The following is a 19,528-nucleotide window of genomic DNA, read 5'->3' as shown; positions in this document are numbered from 1 at the left end:
ACTTTGGAAGAACAAAACCACAGTACTACCTGGCACTTGGTAAAAGAGAGGCAAAGCAAAAATGTGAGTTCAAGACATTCAAACCTATTTCCTCCTAAATTATTAGCTGTAGCCCCTGAAGAGGTGTGCCTTTAACAAAGCAACTTTAAAAAAAAACTTGAAAAACATGCAGAGGAGTGTGCAACACTGGTGATTTAGGATGCTGTCTGACATTTCTCTCTGATGTCTCCTTCCAAGGAACCATCCATCATAGTGAAATACCAGCCAAAGGAGAAAGATGACAAAAGGTGGTACAGACACACATATCTATGGCATGAGGTAGTGCTGCTGCCTGTTACAGAGACGAGCTGAGTTACAAGATCTAGAGATTTCTACCAACCTTGCCCCACATGAGAAGAACGAATGCAAGGTTAACTAAAAACAACTGAAGATGGCCCTGGCAGCACAAACACAAGCTGGAGATGGACCCCTGGTCAGCAAAGCAGCTCTGCGGCCTCCTTGCCAGTATACCTGGGGTGGATGGCGGCAGTGTATCACCAGGGGGGACTGGGGGAGGCAAGGTGGCCACAAGCCAGTAACAAGATCCCCACAGGGTGGAGATGTACTGGCCTGTACTGGGACTGAGTGAATGAGGCATCTTGATCTGTTCCCTCTCCACTTTTTTCCAGTGGAGAATCAAACCCACTGATGCTGCCACTTTAGCAACTGGGATTATTTCTCCAGAAATCCCATAATTTTACAGGTGAGCTGATTCAGTGGTTGTGCCATGGGAAGAGATTTCTACCAGCACATTGAAGGGAGCAGTGTGAATTATCCCTGCCACTGCTGAGGGGAGGGACATATGATTAATAAAACCCAATTGCTCTGCTGAGTTGACCGAAAACATTCCTCATTAAAAGTTCATTCACCATTTTAGCAGTATAACAACCAGTTTGATGTATTTTTCTAGAAGTATTGTGCATCCCTGTAAAATACCATTTAATTCCCAGATAACTCATTCCACATCACAGGCAGTGGAAGGAGGTGATGGATGCAGAGAGAACAGCTATGGGGTATTCTGCACAGACTTAGAAGAGAGAGGAGTAGGGCAATTTCCCTTGCATGCACAACCTGCACGCAAACAGCAGATTGTCACCTGGTTTTGTTGTGAGTTGTCTGTCCCCTTCCCCTCACTGCTTACCCAGAGGTTCTGTGCTTGACACAGAGGAACAATGTCCACGCACCCAACACCGCAATGATGTAATAGATCTGCATGATCTGGCAAAGACATGGACAAGATGACCTCCCAAGATCTCTTCTAGGACTATATTCCCTGATTTTATCATGGCAAAACATTGCATGTCACCAGCACCACACCCACAACAATGATTTAATATTTCAGAAAATACCTTACTTCAGCATTTACATTCTTCTCACATACAGTTTGAGATCTCTATTTACCTCATTCTCAGGAGGTTTGGTTTCCTTCACATCACTGCCTTCAGCAGCAGCATCTTCCTCTTGGTCTTTTTCAGCTTTCTTCACCTTATTCTTATCACTTTGTTTTTGCCTGGAGCTCTCAGATGCTTTGCTGTGCTTCTGTTCAGCCACCTCCTCCCTGGCAGCATCCTCGCTGTAAGAATGCCTGCGTTCCCTTAACTTTGCCTCTTCCTTTCTCTTAGATCTCCCAGGTAAATCCTGCAGCTGCCTCTGAAACTTGTCAGATTTTGACTTAGAGGTTTTTCGGTAATAGTCATCTTCCCTGCTCTTGTAGCCAGATAAAGGATGAAGGGAGCCAGGGGAACCAGTCCTTAAATATTTTTCTCTATGCCCTCTGCCTCCTTCATTACGTTCATCCAAATCAAACTTGTCCAGCTGTCGGGAATAATGTTTCCTCTCGTGTACCCACGTGTCAGTCCTGTCCCTCTTCTCGTCCCCATTCTCTCGCCATTCTCTGCTGTCTCTTTCCTCTTCCCGTCGAGAATATGGGGACTGATCCCACGACTCTCTTCCATTTCCCCAGTCAGTCCTGCCGGTCCCCATTGGGCTGTGGGGTGAACTGCAGGAAGTAAAGCTGGGAGTGTGGGATCGGGGTGACAGGGAGCGGCTTATGGGGCTGCGAGAGCGGGGCCTCTCCGTGCCATACCTGCTGCAGAGGGAAAAGGCAGCTGTAACTGGCTGACCCACTGTGGTCTACCAAGTTCTGGAAACACATCGGGCCTGCCCTGGTGCCTGCAAACCTGAGACCCCAGGCCTTTCACAGACATGCACTGCACAGCTGCAGACACAGTAAACAGGAGAAAAGGCAGTGTCATATCCACAGAACTTAACTAAAGCCCCACAGATGTGTCAAGAATATGTTCATTCATTCTTAAAACTGTCTTATAAGGGTTTAGCATTAAAAGCTTATAATATGTTAACACCTTCACAATGACCCTGATGTCTGTACCCTTAATACTCACTCATCTAGGGCATCTCCGAGACAAAAGTGACAAAGGTCACCTGTTTAAGAGAGATGTTTTAGGACCATAATTCCTCTCCATTTTTGCTGTAAGGTCCAGAAGTCAGGCAGATCAGAAATACAGCCAAATACATTTTAATCTGAACCGGCTCCTTCCCGCTAGGTCTCGCAGCACCCCCAGCCTTTACACTTTTCACTCAAGAAGGGGGAGAGGGCAACAGCTTCATTTGTGTGTTCTTCACATGCCAGGTGTATTTTGTGAGTCATCATCATCAGTGGGAAAGTGTTCCATTTACTTTTATAACATGCACAGTCATTATATAGGCCCTGTACCTACTATTGTAGCCACTTATATTTTTACAGTGATTTGAAGTGAAATCCAAACTAAGAAAGCAAATGAGATAAGAGAGAAGCACACAGATAATGCTTTTTCCACCTGCAAGTTTACAGACTTATCCAGGTCCCAATTCCAAACTATGGAGAAACTTTACCTGTCCACTTCACGCAGCAGGTCCCTCTCCCTCTGCGAGTGGATGTCCTGGATGATAGCAGCCACATTCTTACCTGGTTTCTAAATAAGACAAAGACACCATTTAGCACACTGCACTACTCTCCAGGCTAATATAGGTGATTTGTCCTTCAAGAAACAGCATGTACGTATCATTCAGTTATACTACTACTGAGAAATATTTGGTTTCAGTGTTGTGGTTACAGTCTTTTCTGCAGGTGGTATCTGAATAAAACGATCAAAGCAGTAAAATGATGCAAATGGAAAATTTGCTCTGTTATGCTGTAGCACTGTCTCCTCAATTTGGCCGCTGTGACAGGCTTTCCAAACTAGCTTGTCCTTCCCTCTCACACATTCACTACAGAGTATTTTCTAGGAATTGGATGCAAGAGGAAACAAACCAGACAGCTTCTCTAATATCTGAATTAAGTATGTAAAGCAGCCCATCTCCAACCCTCTAGGAATGAACTGCCTTCTCATCTCAGAGTTTAGTTCATTCTGGAGTATAGCTCTAAAAGACAATGTTTAGACGCAAGACTTCAGAAAAGCTAAGTGCAAGAAAGATGCATACAGGAAGTGTTGATTACTTGAGATTCAAGATCATTTACGAAAGATGCACTACTCCAGGCTGGAGTGCATGCACTTGGTCAAACACTTGGAGCAAGCACAGCTGAGCAACATAACCATGCAGGAACTCAGAGCAGTTTGTAGTGGTAAACAGCCCATGCATATTCTCCCTTCCATGTTGCACTTTTGTTCGTTTGTTTGTTTTTACCAGAGAGAAAGGGGGTTTGCACGTGCAGAGAAAAATAATTCCATGACCTAAAAAATTTCCATTGGAAAAGCTGAAAATCTTCCTGAAATCTAGGCAAACTCCCACGCTCCACTGGGTAATTCCTGTTCCACCTCTAGGTTAAGATGCACTGTTTCTGTCACCTTACCTCTGAACCCTTCACCGCACCACACTGCAAAAGACCACCCTGGTTTACTGACTTCTGGCAACTCCTTTAAGTTTCCTTAAACTTATAGAGATACAGGAGAGAAAGAGACTTTTCCAAAGGTCAAACCAAACCATCTGAGTTAATTGTTTTTCCTCAAGGCTCATAAAAGGCTCCTTAACCTCTTAACTTGGAACATTACAGAGTTATTTTCTAAAATAACTTTGTGCTGTGTTAGATAATATAATATCAAGCTTTTTCAGCTCTGCATTGCCAGTTCCAGTCCAAGTCTCCATGAAAAAAAATACTCTTTTAACATTACACATGGCAGTAAATAAGCTTCCACAAATATGCTCACAAGAGCACTGATTTTTGGATATCGCTTAGCTGTCCACATGAGAAGTGTCACGCACTCTACAGAAAGTCCAAAGATTATTTTTCTGTTCTGATCCTATGTAAAAACAAAAACAAAACAAAAAATCTTGCTTTTTAATTTAGGTCATTCACAAGAAAGAAAGAAAAAGAAATCAGTGTGATGTTTAGCCATGCATTCACTGCATGGTATAGAGACTGTGTTATGGCTAAAGCATGCAAGTGTTGAAAAGCGCTGCTTCAGGCTTAATGCCTGACTAAAAGGATAGGACCACCTTATTTTTGCTATGTGTCAATGTGGGGAGTCCACTCAGAGAAGGAAGCTCAGAACGGATTTTTGAAATAATGGTATGAGAGGACCAGAGAAAAATGGGATCTTTTCTAAGAGTTAACATTTAGAACAAAAGCAAGTGGCTAAGTATAAAAGATCATTAACATACATTCATTAATTTATCTTTCTCCATTTCTTTTTCCATAATATTAAAGCATTAATTAGAAATCAGTAATCAGCAAAGATTTTTAGATGTATTCTCCAGGACGTGCAATGGAAACTCAGGAAATCTGGTCAGGAATCTTACCTTCAGCTGCAATTCCTTGTACCTTTTAGACATCCTAATAAGTAACTTGTCATCATTTATCATAGCAGGTTTTTCTTTGTAGTACTGCACCATGGCTTGTGCTGCTTCACTGTAAGCCATTTCCAGAAAGGCCTAGCACAAACAGGGAGAGCTTTAAAATCTACTACATAATTAGAAATATAAACTATAAGATAAAAAAGGCAGCATGATAATTTTTGTTTGGATTCTTCTCATGCAAAACGCCTTGATAGTACTGAACTTAGTACCTTTCCAGCCCTGGAGCTGAAATAGTAACACACAGTCCATTGCTCAGCCTCCTTTTAACTGCAACTAATGGTTTCAATCCAGCTATTAAAGCCAATATGCAACTTTAGAAGCCAGTTTAGTTAAAAACTAAATGACTGGAATCTAATTTTCTTGATATATGAAAACATCACCTTTCCCTCACTTCCTCACTGGTGCTTCTATGCCATGGTCAGCTGTTGACAGGATGCAGAACTGCAATTTTGCAGCATGTGCTGCTCCTGAGACTGTCAGCTGTGTCTTACAGAATTGCAAGGGATCCAGACAAAAGCAGAACATCAGAGCACGAGCAGCCATAACAAAGCCAAAAAAGTGTTTAAAAAACCTGAACGATGTTAACTGGCACTTTTACTGACACAAAAATTGCGTTTGATGTGATTGCAGTTTAACTGGTCAAGCAGTATACTCACAGCTGTGTAATGACTGCATTTTGAAACACTATCATCTCAAACACTGCCCACTGGTGTGGATTCTACATCCATCTGTGCTGTCTGCTGCAGGTATGCGAGAGATTTTCTAGTCTTCCTAGCCTACCACCACTGGTAGACTTAAGCTACTTAAAACAGACTTAAGCTACCTTGGAAGAAAGAGCTCAACTACAGTCCGGTACAGATTGAAAGGGAGTGAAGTGTCAGCGCCCCCCATAAGGGCACAGCCTTCCTTCAGCATGTGTGTGCCAGATCACCCAGCACAGCCATGGCCTGGGGGCTCTGCCACCAGCCTGTAACTGTAATGACACCATTGCAGGATCTGCCTCTGCTGTAACAACAGTTCAGCAAGCAGCATAGGAGAGCCCAACCGGCTACAGTGCAAGTCATTCTTCACTGCCCAGTTCAGCTCTACGAGCATGGGTAAGAAAGCAAAAAAACCCTCCCAAACAGAACAAGAGAGTCTGAAACTAACCCTAACAAATGGCCAAGAGAAGGGCAAGTTACTAACTTTTAAAAATTATTATTATCACTCTTTTTAAAAGTACAGTTTTACAACACTTTTCATTGAGATTTCTGGGGTTTTTAACAAGAACTATGAGGCAGTGGTCATGTTTATGCCATCATCTCATTCTGCGAACACCAATTTTTTTTTTACTTTAAAAGCAGGCTTCATATATTTAAGTTTCTATTACAAAAAAAAGAGATTTTTCCCAAAGACCCTGTCTTCATGTCAATATGTTGTTACACCCATAGATGTCAGTACCGGTAACCCCAAATGTACAGTACCTGATTAGTGGATTTCATGAGGATATAGTTGGTGACCTTCCCAAAAGGGAGGCCCAGGTTAATGACATCATTCTCTGTGCAGCTTCCCTCGGGGAGGTTGCAGATGTGAACAACTCGACCCAGTGTAGATTTCCTCTGGGGAAACTGGGGAAGAAAAAAACTCAAAACAATGTTTTTATCTTAGATATTCCATCCACTAGGTATGACCTTAAATTTCTGCAAAAAATGAAATCTTTTGTTTTGCACACCTGTTATTAAGGACAAATATTCTCCTTTAAAACCTTGTACTTTAACATCCTGGCTTAGAAATGCAAATGGGAAGGGAAATGTTTAACTGCAGTGCAGCTTGCAATGGAGTCTCCATCCCTGGACATTACAAAGTCCAGAGAAGATTTCTCGAAGAGATGCTCTTGTTTAAATAGGATTAACGATATTGCTGCAAAAGGTAACTTGCCACCTCAAACCTATGGACTCCAGGGCTTCAGCTCCCTGGTGTGTCACAGCAGAGGGCTGGACTACCACAGGCATAGGCCACTGCACTCTACTCAGCATCAGCAAGAGTTTGGAGGCCTCTTGGTTTTAGAGACGGAGGGTGCCCCTGCCTTGGGGGCGTCTCAGCCCTTCCTGACGAGCTCCCTGTGGGGCCAGTACCCATCTGGTATGCCAGCACAACCCCTACAGCTCCTCTGCCAAGTCAGACAGCTTTCCTCACCCCACCTGCATCTGTCTGTCCCACTGAGAGCTCTGTGCCTTCCCTGCACATGAAGGCACTATGCATTATTGCTGAGTAAAAGGCCCTTCACAGATAATTTGCAAGCAATGCATAAAAAGTTAGTATTTTCAGGTATTCCATAAACACCCATTTATGTGGTGTTGGTGGTGCCTGGAAATCGAAACAGATGCTCATTGCAGTCCCTGATGGATTTATGGATGTTAGAAAACAGTACAGGTGACTACAGAGGTGTTCAGGATAGCAGGGACTGAATTTAAATCTTCCTTCTACGCTGGTGGAACAGACTGGGCCAGGGGTAAAAGTGACCCCATTTAACTTGTGAGAGGACATAACAGCTGTACCTCAGGTTGGAAAACCTACTACTTTCCCCTCTCATTGCAACACCATATAGTAGGAAGTACTCTTCCCCAGGGGGCACAGCGACCACTGGACTTGCAGAGAAGAGGAGCTCCTGAACTGGGCTGGCAGAGGCACATGGCTGCCGGTGCGGGAATCACTTCCCAAGGGTGGAAGTCTATTTTGGAGTGCTGGGGCAGTTCCCAAAGAGCTGCCTGTCTCCCTGACATGGAAAGCAGGCTCTACACTCCTTGTGCAAAGAGGGATCAGGGTATACTCTGAGAGGAACATAATTTACCCCAGCTAATGACATGCAAAACATCACTCACACAGGATTAAGTCTTCCCAGGCTACTTCCCTATTTATGACCTCTACTGTTAGGATTTTACTGAAGAAGTAACTCTACCTTCAGTTAAAATTGTGCCATTCAAGAGAAGATGCAAATCATTTAATCTTGTGGGATCAAGTTCACCAGAGCCATCACAAATGTTTGGCTTGTCAGCAAGTTCACAAGTTACAGAGCTAATGTTATCTTATTTACACCTTCACCCCATTACCTCCACCCTGGGCTTCACCACTTAAACATCTGTGTATTTTTGCTGCAGCAAGACCCTGTATTATATAGTGGTCTGCTATTTAGCTTGCATCTTACAGAGCCTGCCCAAGAGCATAACATAAGTCAAAGCAATGCCAAAGTGCAGAAGTAATGTATTTTCTCTAGCAGAAAAATAACAAAGACCTGATTCTGAAGAAGATGAAGCAACTCAGCTCCACCTGAATAGAAAAGGAAGTGATGGCTGCGTGCATCTGGCAAGGCAGTGCGTAGCGCACAACAGAAGAATACAACTACAGCTAGCAGAGGAAAAGGCAGCTTTCCTGACAGCAAATGCAGTCCCAGTGTAGGAACACCCCAAGTCACCTGGTACTTTCTGTTTGGTTTGTTAGATCTGTTAAGAGATGGTATGCTAACAGTCAATGGGACTGGAAAGACTTAGCTGTTCCCTACATAGGCTCCAGAGCCTGTGTTCAGACGCGCGCTCAGCAGTAGATTAAATCAAACGACTGTAAGATGTTGCCACCTCCCCACAACGGGCAATGGCTTAAATTAAAATGCTATGCCATATATCTGCAGTAATTCATGATTAAAAAGTGGTCACATACTCATACCAGGAGTTGATGGGCTGTACCAAGCAATAATCCTGTCAGCTGACTGAAGTTAAATTGGATCCATTAATTAAACAGAACTGTAAATCACATCAGAAAAGGAATATACACCTCCCATATCCACAGTCAGGAAGACAGAGGAGCTGTTGTGTGTCAAGTGTTGAATGTAATTTTCAGTAAGGCTCTAAGTTAACTTTCTTTGCAACCGAAGTCTACAGGGGTTCACCAATGCAGATGTACAACTACTACAAAAATAATTTGATGCACGGCACTGAAATGCACATTATACTGTTTGCCATATTATTTCAGAAATCCAATTTGGTTATTTTTTATTATGACTTCTTTTTTTTCCATTTTTTTGTTTCTTGCCTTTCAAATTATTTATCCCTTTCTTGAGCTTGACATGAATCTTTTCTAAAGATAATAAGCAACTGGCAGTCCCACCCCTCCAGTGCTAATGGCTCTCCATGCCCGAGTGAAGACTTGTAGCACTGTGTCTTTTGAAGAGGGATCGAGTTATTTGCAGATGGATAGCACAGAGCAAGCTCTTCCAGAAATCTGAACACTTTGTTTATGACTACATGCAAGGTCAAGTATAATCTCCCACTGCTCAATTAAATGGCAGCAGTTTAGCTGAAAGTGAATACTACTGCGCAAAGGTGTAATAAATTATATGCCACCTGGGTTGTGGGGTGAATGACAGCTGGCAAACTCAATCTTAACACCTCTAACAGTGCTCCCTGTCAGAGCTCCCTGTCCACCTGGTAAAATTCCGAAGAAAGATGATTTACAGTGTCCAGGAAAATCAAAGTTATTGTTTCTTTTATTTCTCATAGTACTGCAAGTCATTCAGAAGGAGGACTTCTGCAGGCAGCTTAAATGATAAATAGTGACAGATTCTAAGGAGAAATGATACTGGCATTAGCAGTAATTTCATTTGTTGCGAGGTTGACAGACATGATGAAAAGGAACATTCCTCTGCACCCGCTGCTACTCCACCTCTGACCTTGGAGGCAGCAGTCACGAGCAACTCTGCTCTTTGCTCCCGCGCACACACAGTGTCTGTGACAGGCAGAAGCTAAAACCCCTTCAAATAACGTCTGTCACAGCAAAACCACACAGTAGAAAATTGGTTGGATTAAACATATCTAGGTGATGTTTCTGTAAGTAATGCCTGATCCAAACTGGAGTGGCACAGGGACCCAGCGCAGCATGGCTTTCCAGAGTGGCTGAGACCACATCAGGATATACACAGAAAAGCTAACAAGGTGAAGACCTGAACCCCTGGATTACTGCTGCTATTCCATTAATGCCCTACCACGAATCCTTGATGCCTCCAGCTTTAATTGTAGCTTTCCGATATATGTTGAGCTACATTTTAACCCTAACAACTTTGTATTTCCATTATTAATATGATTCGCTTTTATTTGCCTTTTTTGTTTGTTTTTATTTGTTTCTTTACTTTTAAAATCTTTCTGCTTTGTCAGTGTAGGAACCTCTATTAATATTATATTTTTCTTTTCCTGGGATTTTTTGATTATTGGGCTAGGAATTCAAGTGCGCATTAGAGCAACATAACTGGGGACCTGTGTTGAATGCTGTGGGTGCTAACAAACCTAAACCACAGAAGGCTGTGCACCAAAGCAAACTCCCTGAAAGGTTGCCAGTGGCAGCAGATGATATAAATGGTAGACTAAAATAAACTAAGAAAAAGCTAGTCCAGTATAATGAATTAACTGGGGACCCCCAGGGGAGTAGTGGCTAGTGCAGCTGCAGCCACTCTTTGCCACTGTTGCTACCTGGGGGAAAGACCCCAGCATGGAAAAGGCAGAGAGCAATTGCAACAAAAAATAACTGGAGGGATGGCAGGCTGCTTGCTGGGATCGATACTCTGAGTAAGTAAAAACCAATCCAAAGCTTCAGTCCAAGCTGAAACTGACCTTCCTGGGTCAAAAAGACTCAGAAAATGGTGGAAAAAAGTCAATGGGATACACACAAAACCATTTACCCCCCTCCCCAAATCTCTCCAACAAGCAAACAACTTTTAGCACTGGAAAAATAACTACAATCAGGTTCTGATTTGGCCAAAATCAAAAGCATAAAAGAGCTGCAGGGAAGCTGAAATAACAGACTGAATATTAAGATTATTGTCTAAAAGGAAGCCTTCACGGTTTTAATTCCAGTAGGTAGAAGTGGCTTCTACAAGAATCTCGACATGGACATCAATTTGCTTAGGTACTCACTCTTACCCCTGATGGAGGAGAAGAAAAGGCAGGACCTGGCTGGCCAAAGGATCTTGCTGATGTAGTGATAAAAGATGAGCCGACATTTGGTGGATAATCTAAATAATGGATTACACACATTTCATGAAAATCTTGAGTCATATTAATTGCATTAATGTGCTCAGTAAGCAATGCCCCTTTTACATAATAATTAATTTCATAGTCTCTACACCAAATTATACACTGTTTCATTGTACTGTGAAAACCAGTCGTTGTCTGAAAGAAAAATAAATTCATACTTTGAAAGGCACAATATTGGCTTTTAGCCTTTCTATGCACAACCTCTAAAAAGTTTTCCTTGGCAACTTGTATAGTTTAAAATGTCCCTTTTTCCCCAGAAACTGACTCACTTTCAAGCAAAAAAATGTGTTTTAACTATTGCATATACAACCATTCACCTTCAATACTAGATGGATTGAAAACTGCTGCATTATTTGGTGATAAATGCAATGTTCCATCTGCTGAGCTTAACACACACCGGATACCAGTGCTGGAAAAGAAAGAAAAGAACTTTAGAAGCATGCATTACGCACCATAAATATTAAAGCATAATTATTAGACAGTAGATTCCTGGTGTAAAGCCACTGAAGTAAGGGATGCTCTGTTAGAAATGCAGTTGGAAGAGTGTCTCTAAAATAATACTTACTTATCTGCAAAAGCCATACATTTTTGGATGTGAAGACTTCCCTTAATGTGCTGATCCCAGTCCTACATTGAAACAAAGACATGATGAGCACAGGAAAAATCCTGAGACAAATTTACAAGAGATAGCTTCTCCATTCAGTTTACCTTATTCTAAAAACAATACTGAGATGCTGAAGATCAAACCGTGTGACGCTAAGGCCAAGTGCACCTTCATCCAATGCATTTTCTGATTGGTTAATTGTAGGTTAAATTACCATTTACTTTACAAAAGGAGAGCTTCCCTGTATTAGTTTTTAAATCCAGTATATTTCTATTAACTCAGTACCTTCACTCTGGCTGAAGAGCTCATCCTGCAAGGGGCTGAGCACCCTCAGCTCCTGCACTGTCTATAACAAAGGTGCTCAGCACACAGGGCAGCCAGGACAGCACTTATTCAAGAGACTGGCAAAATTGGCCAAAGTACATTTAGCTATTTACACTTCTGTGATTCAAATGAGGCAGTGTATTAAACACCAACAAACAGATCAACCAAAACTCACTATAATGACATTTTCCCTGCACTTTTAAAATGTATAATGAAAAAAAGAAATGCTTAGCATGCCCTAGATGGGGGCTACTTCAGTCCTGTAGCTGCAGTAACCACAGCAAACCCTTTTGCCAGCAGCTGCTCAAAGAGTAAAAAGGAGACATGAAAGAGTAAATCTATTCAAATATCTCAAAATCCCAGGGTGCGTAAGTATCAGGTACTATTTCATTTGCTGGCCATCTTCCTTCCTATATATATGCTGGTGTAACGTTTTTGTCAGGCCACCATCAGTGTGAAAACAGATGCCTCTGCGGTTAGGTGCCAGTCCTGTGATGCGATGGAAAAGGCTCTAAGGACTTGTTGAGCGGGACTCACCAGGAGGCCAGAACAATGCCAGCCAGCGCCCACGTACAGCTGTGGGGCTCAGAGGCTTCTCCAGACTGACCTATATAATGTGGCCTAGCACACAGGCTCTCTGGGCAACCGGGAAGCCTCTTCTTAAGGGCGAGGTTGAATTTGAAGCTCCCTTGGCAGTATGAGCAGAGAAGTGGGAGCATGGTCTGCATTACACATGCTGAGTAGCTTCTTGCTTCCAGGCAAAAGTCTCTGGAGACCCTGAGTCCTAAATTTTCCTTAGAGCTACTAGAAGGAGGGAGAGATCCCAACAGAAGAATTATTAAAACAATTTTATCAAAATGTGCTGTTCTGTTTAAGCAAGCTGCTTCCACAAGGCTGTTAGGGGGAAGCCTTTGGGATCAAAAACACAAAGAGAAAGGGAGAGGCAGAAGAAACTGCAGATGTGCAATTACAATGCCAGCTTGAGAAGCAGGGGATCGGCTTCAAGCTCCTCCTCCCTCGCTTTGGGCCCATGAGATGAGCCGTGACCCCAGCACAGACCTCACGTTTCTCACTCCAGTGCCGCAATCTCACCGCCTTTCACAGCGAGATGTGAAACAAAACCAGGTCTCAAAACCTCAGTAATTGCCATGAAACAGATGTACAACACCCTAAGTGAAACTATGGCCCTTTGTTTCCGCTCCTCCCAGGGTGCCCCCACGGCGCTGGCCACTGCTGGCAAGGGGTGGCAGGAGCCGGCGGCCAGATCAGTCACCAGACAGCCCATTCAACGGTCCGACCCGTGCCCAGGGGGCACCTTAAAACCACTCACCTTCAGATCGAAGATCTTCTTGTCACACAGGGCGCAGACGTGGGGGAAGTGGAGGGGGGCCGCGCCGTGGAGGTCACCCAGCTGGTGCGGCAGCAGGGAGCGGGCGGGCAGGTCGGGTGCGCCGCCGCCCCGCTCCTCCTTCTGCCTCATGCGAGGGCTGCCGAAGCTCTGCTTGCTGTGGTTGAGGCGGCCGAAGGCAGGGGGGGCGGCCGCGCTGAACTTTGTGTCAGGTGTTGGCTCTTCGGGGTTGTACAGCTCGTTTCTTATTTCATACTGCTGCTGACTCGCTGACGGCCACAGGCTGTCGCCGGGCACGAGGTCAGGCTTGTTTTGGCTGGGGAAATTAGGGATGTTTTCCCACTGGTTGCTTGTACCGCTGCCATGCAAGACAGGGCTGGGATCTCCTTTGGGATGGGAGCCCGCGTGCGGGTCGCTGGGGAAGGCCCGCGCCGCCCCATGCTGTGCCGCCGCTGCCGCCCCATAGGCCTCCTTGGGAAAGGCGGCCGCTGCCTCGTGCTGCAGCTGGCCAGAGGCACCGAAGTGACCCTCGTAGCACGGCCCCACCGCCGAGGAGGCTGCGTGGGCCCCGCTGGTGAGGAAGCCGTGTTGGCTGGGCTGGTCCCCCTCTGAGGTGTATGCCTGAGGGGTGGCGGTGGCAGCGGTGGCGGCGTTTTGCTGCTTGTACTCATAAAAGCCCCCCGTGGCGGCAGCAGTGGTGGTGGAGCTGGAGGCACCTGCCTTGTTGAGACCCACCACCACGGGTTGCTGGCTGGAGGTGGGAGCCATGACGCCTCTGAAGGGACTCATGACGATGGCGTTGGGGGTCTGGGCCTGGACGGGCCCCAGGCTGCCCCCTGGCGCGGCTAAGGCCGGGGTCTGGGCAGGAAAGGCGATGCCACCCGAGGGGAACCTCGTGCCGGCGATGCCGGGCCCCTGTGGCGGCCCTGCGGCGTGGCCCTGCGGGGCGTTCATCACAGTGGGGTGCCTCAGCTGGTTGAAGAGCGGCTGGGACATGGCCACTTTGGAGAGCACCTGGTTGAGGACAGTGGCAGCGGCCGGGTTGTTGGTGACGGCGGTCTGTGCCAACTTCAGCCTGTGGAGCGTGAGCTGTGCCTGGAGCTGCGCCAGCTGCAGGCTCGCCGGCGAGGGGAGCAGGGGGCTCGGGGCGCCGACGGAGAACGGACTCTTCTCCAGGAGCTTGGCAGCGCTGCAAAGGATCAGGATCTGGGTTAGCCATATTTGCCCAATGTCTACATGCGCTTGCCTCCTGCTAAAGCTTGGCTTAGGATATACAGCCGCTTCTGGAGATTTCGCTTATCTAAACCCAGGGAAAGCATGGTGGTGATTGACAATGCAACCATAATCCATGATTTTTCCTTTGACATTCACTGACGCATCCCCTTCAATCAGAAAGTTACTAGGAGGACAACTATGCGAAAGATGTCTCTTTAAAACCCCCATTGCACCCCTCTGGATCAGGCCTTCAGCTTACTTTAAGTACTCCTAGGACTCACACCTCTAATGCAGGCCAGGAACAGTGGCAACACAGACCCCAAATCTATGTTTATCCCTTCTTTTCTGTATTTTATACAACCTCCGGCCTCTCTGTTGAGACAGCACCGCTCCTGACTGATTTTGTGACACTACCATTACTCCCTTTTCCCACAGAGCAGGGGGATGTGAAGAAAAGGACATGCAATGGGACTGTAAAGCCAGCACCGTAGGTACTTTGCAGCATGTCTGGCTGCATAAAGCAAGATTAAATACATTACATATTTTTTAAATTGTTTACAGTTCTCTTTTAATTAATCTGCATGGCAGCCTGTTCTGTAACTAAGTATGTAGTTTTCTTGTTGTGCAGATGCAAACACAGGGGAGGAAAAAACTGAAGCTGGAGGAACTAAGAACAAACCATCCTGAAGAGTTTTCCCAGTTCAGCTGGAATGTAAGGCAAAATTTCTGCAGCGCCAGCTGGTGAAAGGTCTTTACACTTTCTAGAAATTAGAGGGGCACTGAGTGTTTTCCCTCAAGTCTTGTACATGGGATGAATAAATGATGACTAAATTGCCTGCTTGAATTCCAGAGTTGGGAAAATAGATTATATTTTCAGGCATATAATGGTTCCTGGCTTTGGGAAGCATCTTTGGGACATTTCACCAGTTCACAGCACCATCACAACCAACCCTTCCTCCCCACACCCCGTCAAACCCAGCAAACATAAACCAGGAGAAAAATACATTAAAATGGGTAAAGTTTAGCAAAAGCAAGAGAAATGTAATAGAAAATATTAGGCAGCACTAGCTTCTGGGCAGCTGCACCCACCCTGCTTTTATTGCCCCCACAGCACTCTTCCAGGATGCCTCCTGTATCATCTGTGGCAGAGCCAGCCTGGTCAGCATGTACGTACACCGTCCCGTGGCTACACTCCCTCAGTACGTTAGGCTGCCCACGCTTTGATACCATCAGCCATTTTCATGCCCCTACCAGAAAAATGTTAGCCATCACTTTTTCCACCACCGGGAGCCTCTGCTCACAGACGGCACAGCTACTCAGCACATTACAAATGACTGTTCACTCTGAAAATGAGAGCAGAGAGCACTCGAATAACAGGGATGTAGTCCAATGCTCAATTAATTTATATTGTAAAAATGTATTGAGTTTCAATTTAGGCCTTTCAAAGCAGCAGGAGCTATGCATCAACTGCCATGCAACCCTCACTGTTAATAATTGGCCAATTTGCTAAACTGCATGGATGAAGTTGTAGTTAATGATATATGTCTTGTCAGCATGCTACATTTGAAAACCACAAATTAGGAAAACATCTGCTTAAATCCAAAGTATGACTAAGAGAAAATGAATGGGTTTCATATTTAACGTTTAACTTCCACTAGCAACTGCAAGGCACATCTGTCTCCCAAAATACAAAGCGCTGTTTGGATAAGTGCATCACTATGTAATGGCGAGACTCCCTGCCAGCACAAGCTGACACCAGTGCGCTTCAGAGCTGAGGTGCCTGTTGTTTTCCCGTGTGGCTTCCATCGCTTACTCTCTGACTTGCACAGCACAGTTTGCTGTTACTTTGATTACGGATGAGAATCAGGGCACAAGTACAGTCAGAACAACATGGAGGCTCTCAGAAATCCCAGCCCCTGAGTTCCTGAGGACCCACAAAAGCTACCAAGGAGCCCTGTGGGCTGCAAGGGCTCAGTGAGCAGAGGATCCCACACTGGCATGCAGACTGTCATCACCGCTGGGGGACATGGCACAACCCTGTGCCCGGGCTGTACCGTGCCACCAGCATCCAGAGCGTCCTGGCTTATGATGTGCTTCATGGGTCTCGCCACAGTCTTGAGAATTGCTCTGTTTTACAGCTGGTTATACCTTTTGTACACAAAGTAAGCTGTAAAACTGTTCTGAAAAGTTTTATAGACCATGCAAATAAGAACTGCCTAGTGATCTTAAAATAAAAAGGCAGCAGCCAGCATATGATGTTTTCAGGCTCAGGAGCCATAGATGACTCCTGTTCCCAGCAATCTAATTCCACCGTGCTGCAAGCCTACGCAGCAGCGTGCACATACCAACAGCTGCAACCACTTCCCAACTCTGGCAGTTACCTGCAGGACACGGGCACGGGCTCCCTCCCTCCAGCGAAACCACCTCACTTGATGCTGCCGCAAGCCCTGAAGCTCCCCCAGCCTCCACATATTTTGACCAACTTTGGCGTACTGTCTCTAAGGAATCCCCCAGCATGTAAGAAGTGCCTTGCCAGAGCACTTGCTGCTCCCCAGCTCTGCAATCATTTCTGAGCTCTGCAGCTGGGTGTGGGGAAGGCAAGGGCAGGAGTGCCCTGCACAGCTGCATGGTGGACTGCCTCTGGCCAGCTCAGGCCAACAGAGCTTTTGGGCTCTGCTGGCGAGTGGGGCACCCCTCTGCTCCCTGTGCCTGCCAGCTTCCTCCCTAGACTGCAAGCCAGCAGCAGGGAGGGCTGGGGGGCTGCAGGGAGCTTTACTTGCAGAAAAATGAATGCTGTAAGGAGAAGCTGCAGCCTCCAAGCCACTTGCGGAGGAACAAAATTAGTGAGCAGGGTTGCTCCCATGCACCAATAGGTTTGGGAATGGTCACAGCTTCAAAATCCAGCTGTCTGTTATGAATTTCCAGATTTCAGGGTGTTTTGGGTTGTATGCTTTATTCTCCCACAGCAGAAACAGAATATCTTATCATCTAATCAAGGTGAAGAAGGAAGGGCATGTTCATGGGTCAGCAGGAAAAGGAGATATGTAGGTGGAAGGCTGGGAGAAGAGCTGTGTATAAAGCATCTTTCAGAGCGACACCCAAATTTGAGGATTCCTGTTCTGTTATGAAATATAGGAGCTAAGAGACACACAGGACCAGCGTGCACAGTTTTGAAAATGTCTTTCCTTCTTTCTATTCTACAATCATAATATTTATGTATTTGATAACATACTTCTGTAAATAACCCTGCTACAGATTTACTAAACTACTAGAAACTGCAAACACAAAGTGAAGACAGCACTTAGCTAAGGCATTTTGCGGGGGGCCGCTCACCACTCGTACACACATACCTCCCATCCCAACTTGTCCTCAGGTTACCAAAACGCAGCCCCCACCTGGTCGTGGGGGGTCTCTGCCACAAGATGATTCAAAGCAGCTGAATTAAGCTCTCACTCTCCATCGAGCGCCCAGGGAATTAACCTGCATCAGCCAAAGTTAGCTCTATCCCGCACAAAAGAGTCCCAATTGTAAGGTCAGCCATGTAAAAAGTAAACAGAAGTTTTAATGTTTATTAAATTTTTTTGTTTATTTATTTAACTTTAGTTGTACAGCTGGGCCACACCAGCAGTCTCTCTGCACATCTAGGAAAGCCAGAACTGCTCTTTCATTACCAAAATAAGGACAGGCAGGAGTGCTGCCATACAGTTTCCATGAAAAAAGCCAGGCAAGTTTTCACACAGCTCTGAAAGATAGGAGTGGAAGATACGCATCAACTGTTGCAATACTCACAATGAGATTGCAAACGCTGGCAAGGCTATATTGCTATAAATCAGCCCATCTGCTACCCCTGTAATCCTTATTATGCTTTTAGCATCCAAGAAGAGAGTGCAACACACGGTGTCGGAGGTAAAGTACCGAGATGGCTGGATTATTTGAGTAATCCTGTCTACAAGAGCGATGAAAAGGCTGAACATGTCTGTTAGAACAGACCGACAACCTGGAGCTTGATTTTCAAATGACAAAATTACGGATTTTAAAGTGCTGCCCAGCACCTTTCAAAATAAAGAAATAAATAAAAAGATCTGAATTAATAAAGTTATGATCTTAGGTACAACTGTTTATTTGGGCGTATTTATACTCACAGATAATGAAATGATGCATAGGGTGTGAATCTGAATACTTAAAGACTAATTCATAGTGGTGCAGAATTTTTCTTGCATTTTCCATGAATCTTGCACATCTTCTAAGATTATTGCATTCCCTCCCCATGACACATTTGCCTTTAAATATAATTACATCTACCTGTCAAACTCTTTGAAAGATAAAATTGTAATATTTTTTTCCAAAATGTGCACTTTTTCCCAAGCTGTCTATATTATTGTGTTCATTTCAGAATTAAAATGGTGAGGGATATTAACCTACCCAAGGATCCTAGATGTACGACTGCTCTGCATTTGCACAGTATTAGATGTGAGACCGCATTTGCAATAGCATGCTGTTTTTATATCCATTAAAGCTGTTTCTGAATACATTTTTCTAACAGTTAGCAAACTTTAAATTTTTAATTCAGGACTCTTGAACACAAAGAGAACCATTTACTAATTATCCAAGCACAAAATCCATTATATTCTGTTATGCAGAAGTGTAAACATCCCTTGCCTGTAATGTATCAATCAGAACACATGGGGCTGCCTTCTCTAAACTCGCCCAAAACAACTGCCGCTGTACTAAAAGAGCAAATAAAAACCCCTTTAAAATAAACAAATCAATTCTTATATAGATCAATTTGGCAAGATATTAGGGGTAAACCTAGCCTTCAAAAGAAAGGCACCATGTGACAGTACTTCAGTGAGATTACATATCTGTATGTGAGGAGAGCATTCTGCCTCTGCAAATTTTGCAGGGGAACTGCAAAGCCGTATTTCCAACACTGGTAGAAGTAAAGATCAGCAATCTCAACAATGTATATTGATTACTAGAATAATTTATTTTTATAACAATATTTTAGTTATGCTGTTTTGCTGATCCTATTAAGAATTCAGGATTTAGGTTCATTTTTGCTTGTTGAATAAACCCAGCACTTAT

General features: G+C 44.6%; 1 protein-coding gene across 3 annotated transcripts in view; it reads right to left on the bottom strand.

Moving 5' to 3' along the window:
• Positions 1–19,528, bottom strand: part of RBM20 (RNA binding motif protein 20) — a 105,428-nt gene that overhangs the window by 14,079 nt on the left and 71,821 nt on the right. For 2 of the 3 annotated variants that reach the window (XM_064464127.1, XM_064464129.1), the window contains exons 2-9: positions 13,211–14,417; positions 11,518–11,579; positions 11,270–11,361; positions 10,839–10,930; positions 6,357–6,500; positions 4,837–4,968; positions 2,932–3,011; positions 1,441–2,128 (exon numbers count right to left, since the gene is read on the bottom strand). In XM_064464127.1, coding sequence (XP_064320197.1) covers positions 1,441–2,128; positions 2,932–3,011; positions 4,837–4,968; positions 6,357–6,500; positions 10,839–10,930; positions 11,270–11,361; positions 11,518–11,579; positions 13,211–14,417 — 2,497 coding nt within the window. The remainder of the gene's footprint in view (positions 1–1,440; positions 2,129–2,931; positions 3,012–4,836; positions 4,969–6,356; positions 6,501–10,838; positions 10,931–11,269; positions 11,362–11,517; positions 11,580–13,210; positions 14,418–19,528) is intronic. The other variant, XM_064464128.1, reaches the window with a different exon arrangement.

This window comes from Phalacrocorax carbo, chromosome 12, assembly GCF_963921805.1.
Source record: "Phalacrocorax carbo chromosome 12, bPhaCar2.1, whole genome shotgun sequence".
In the NCBI taxonomy this organism is placed as follows: Eukaryota; Metazoa; Chordata; class Aves; order Suliformes; family Phalacrocoracidae; genus Phalacrocorax; species Phalacrocorax carbo.
The sequence above is the reverse complement of the archived record's forward strand: the minus strand, read 5'-3'. Positions and strand labels throughout refer to the sequence as shown.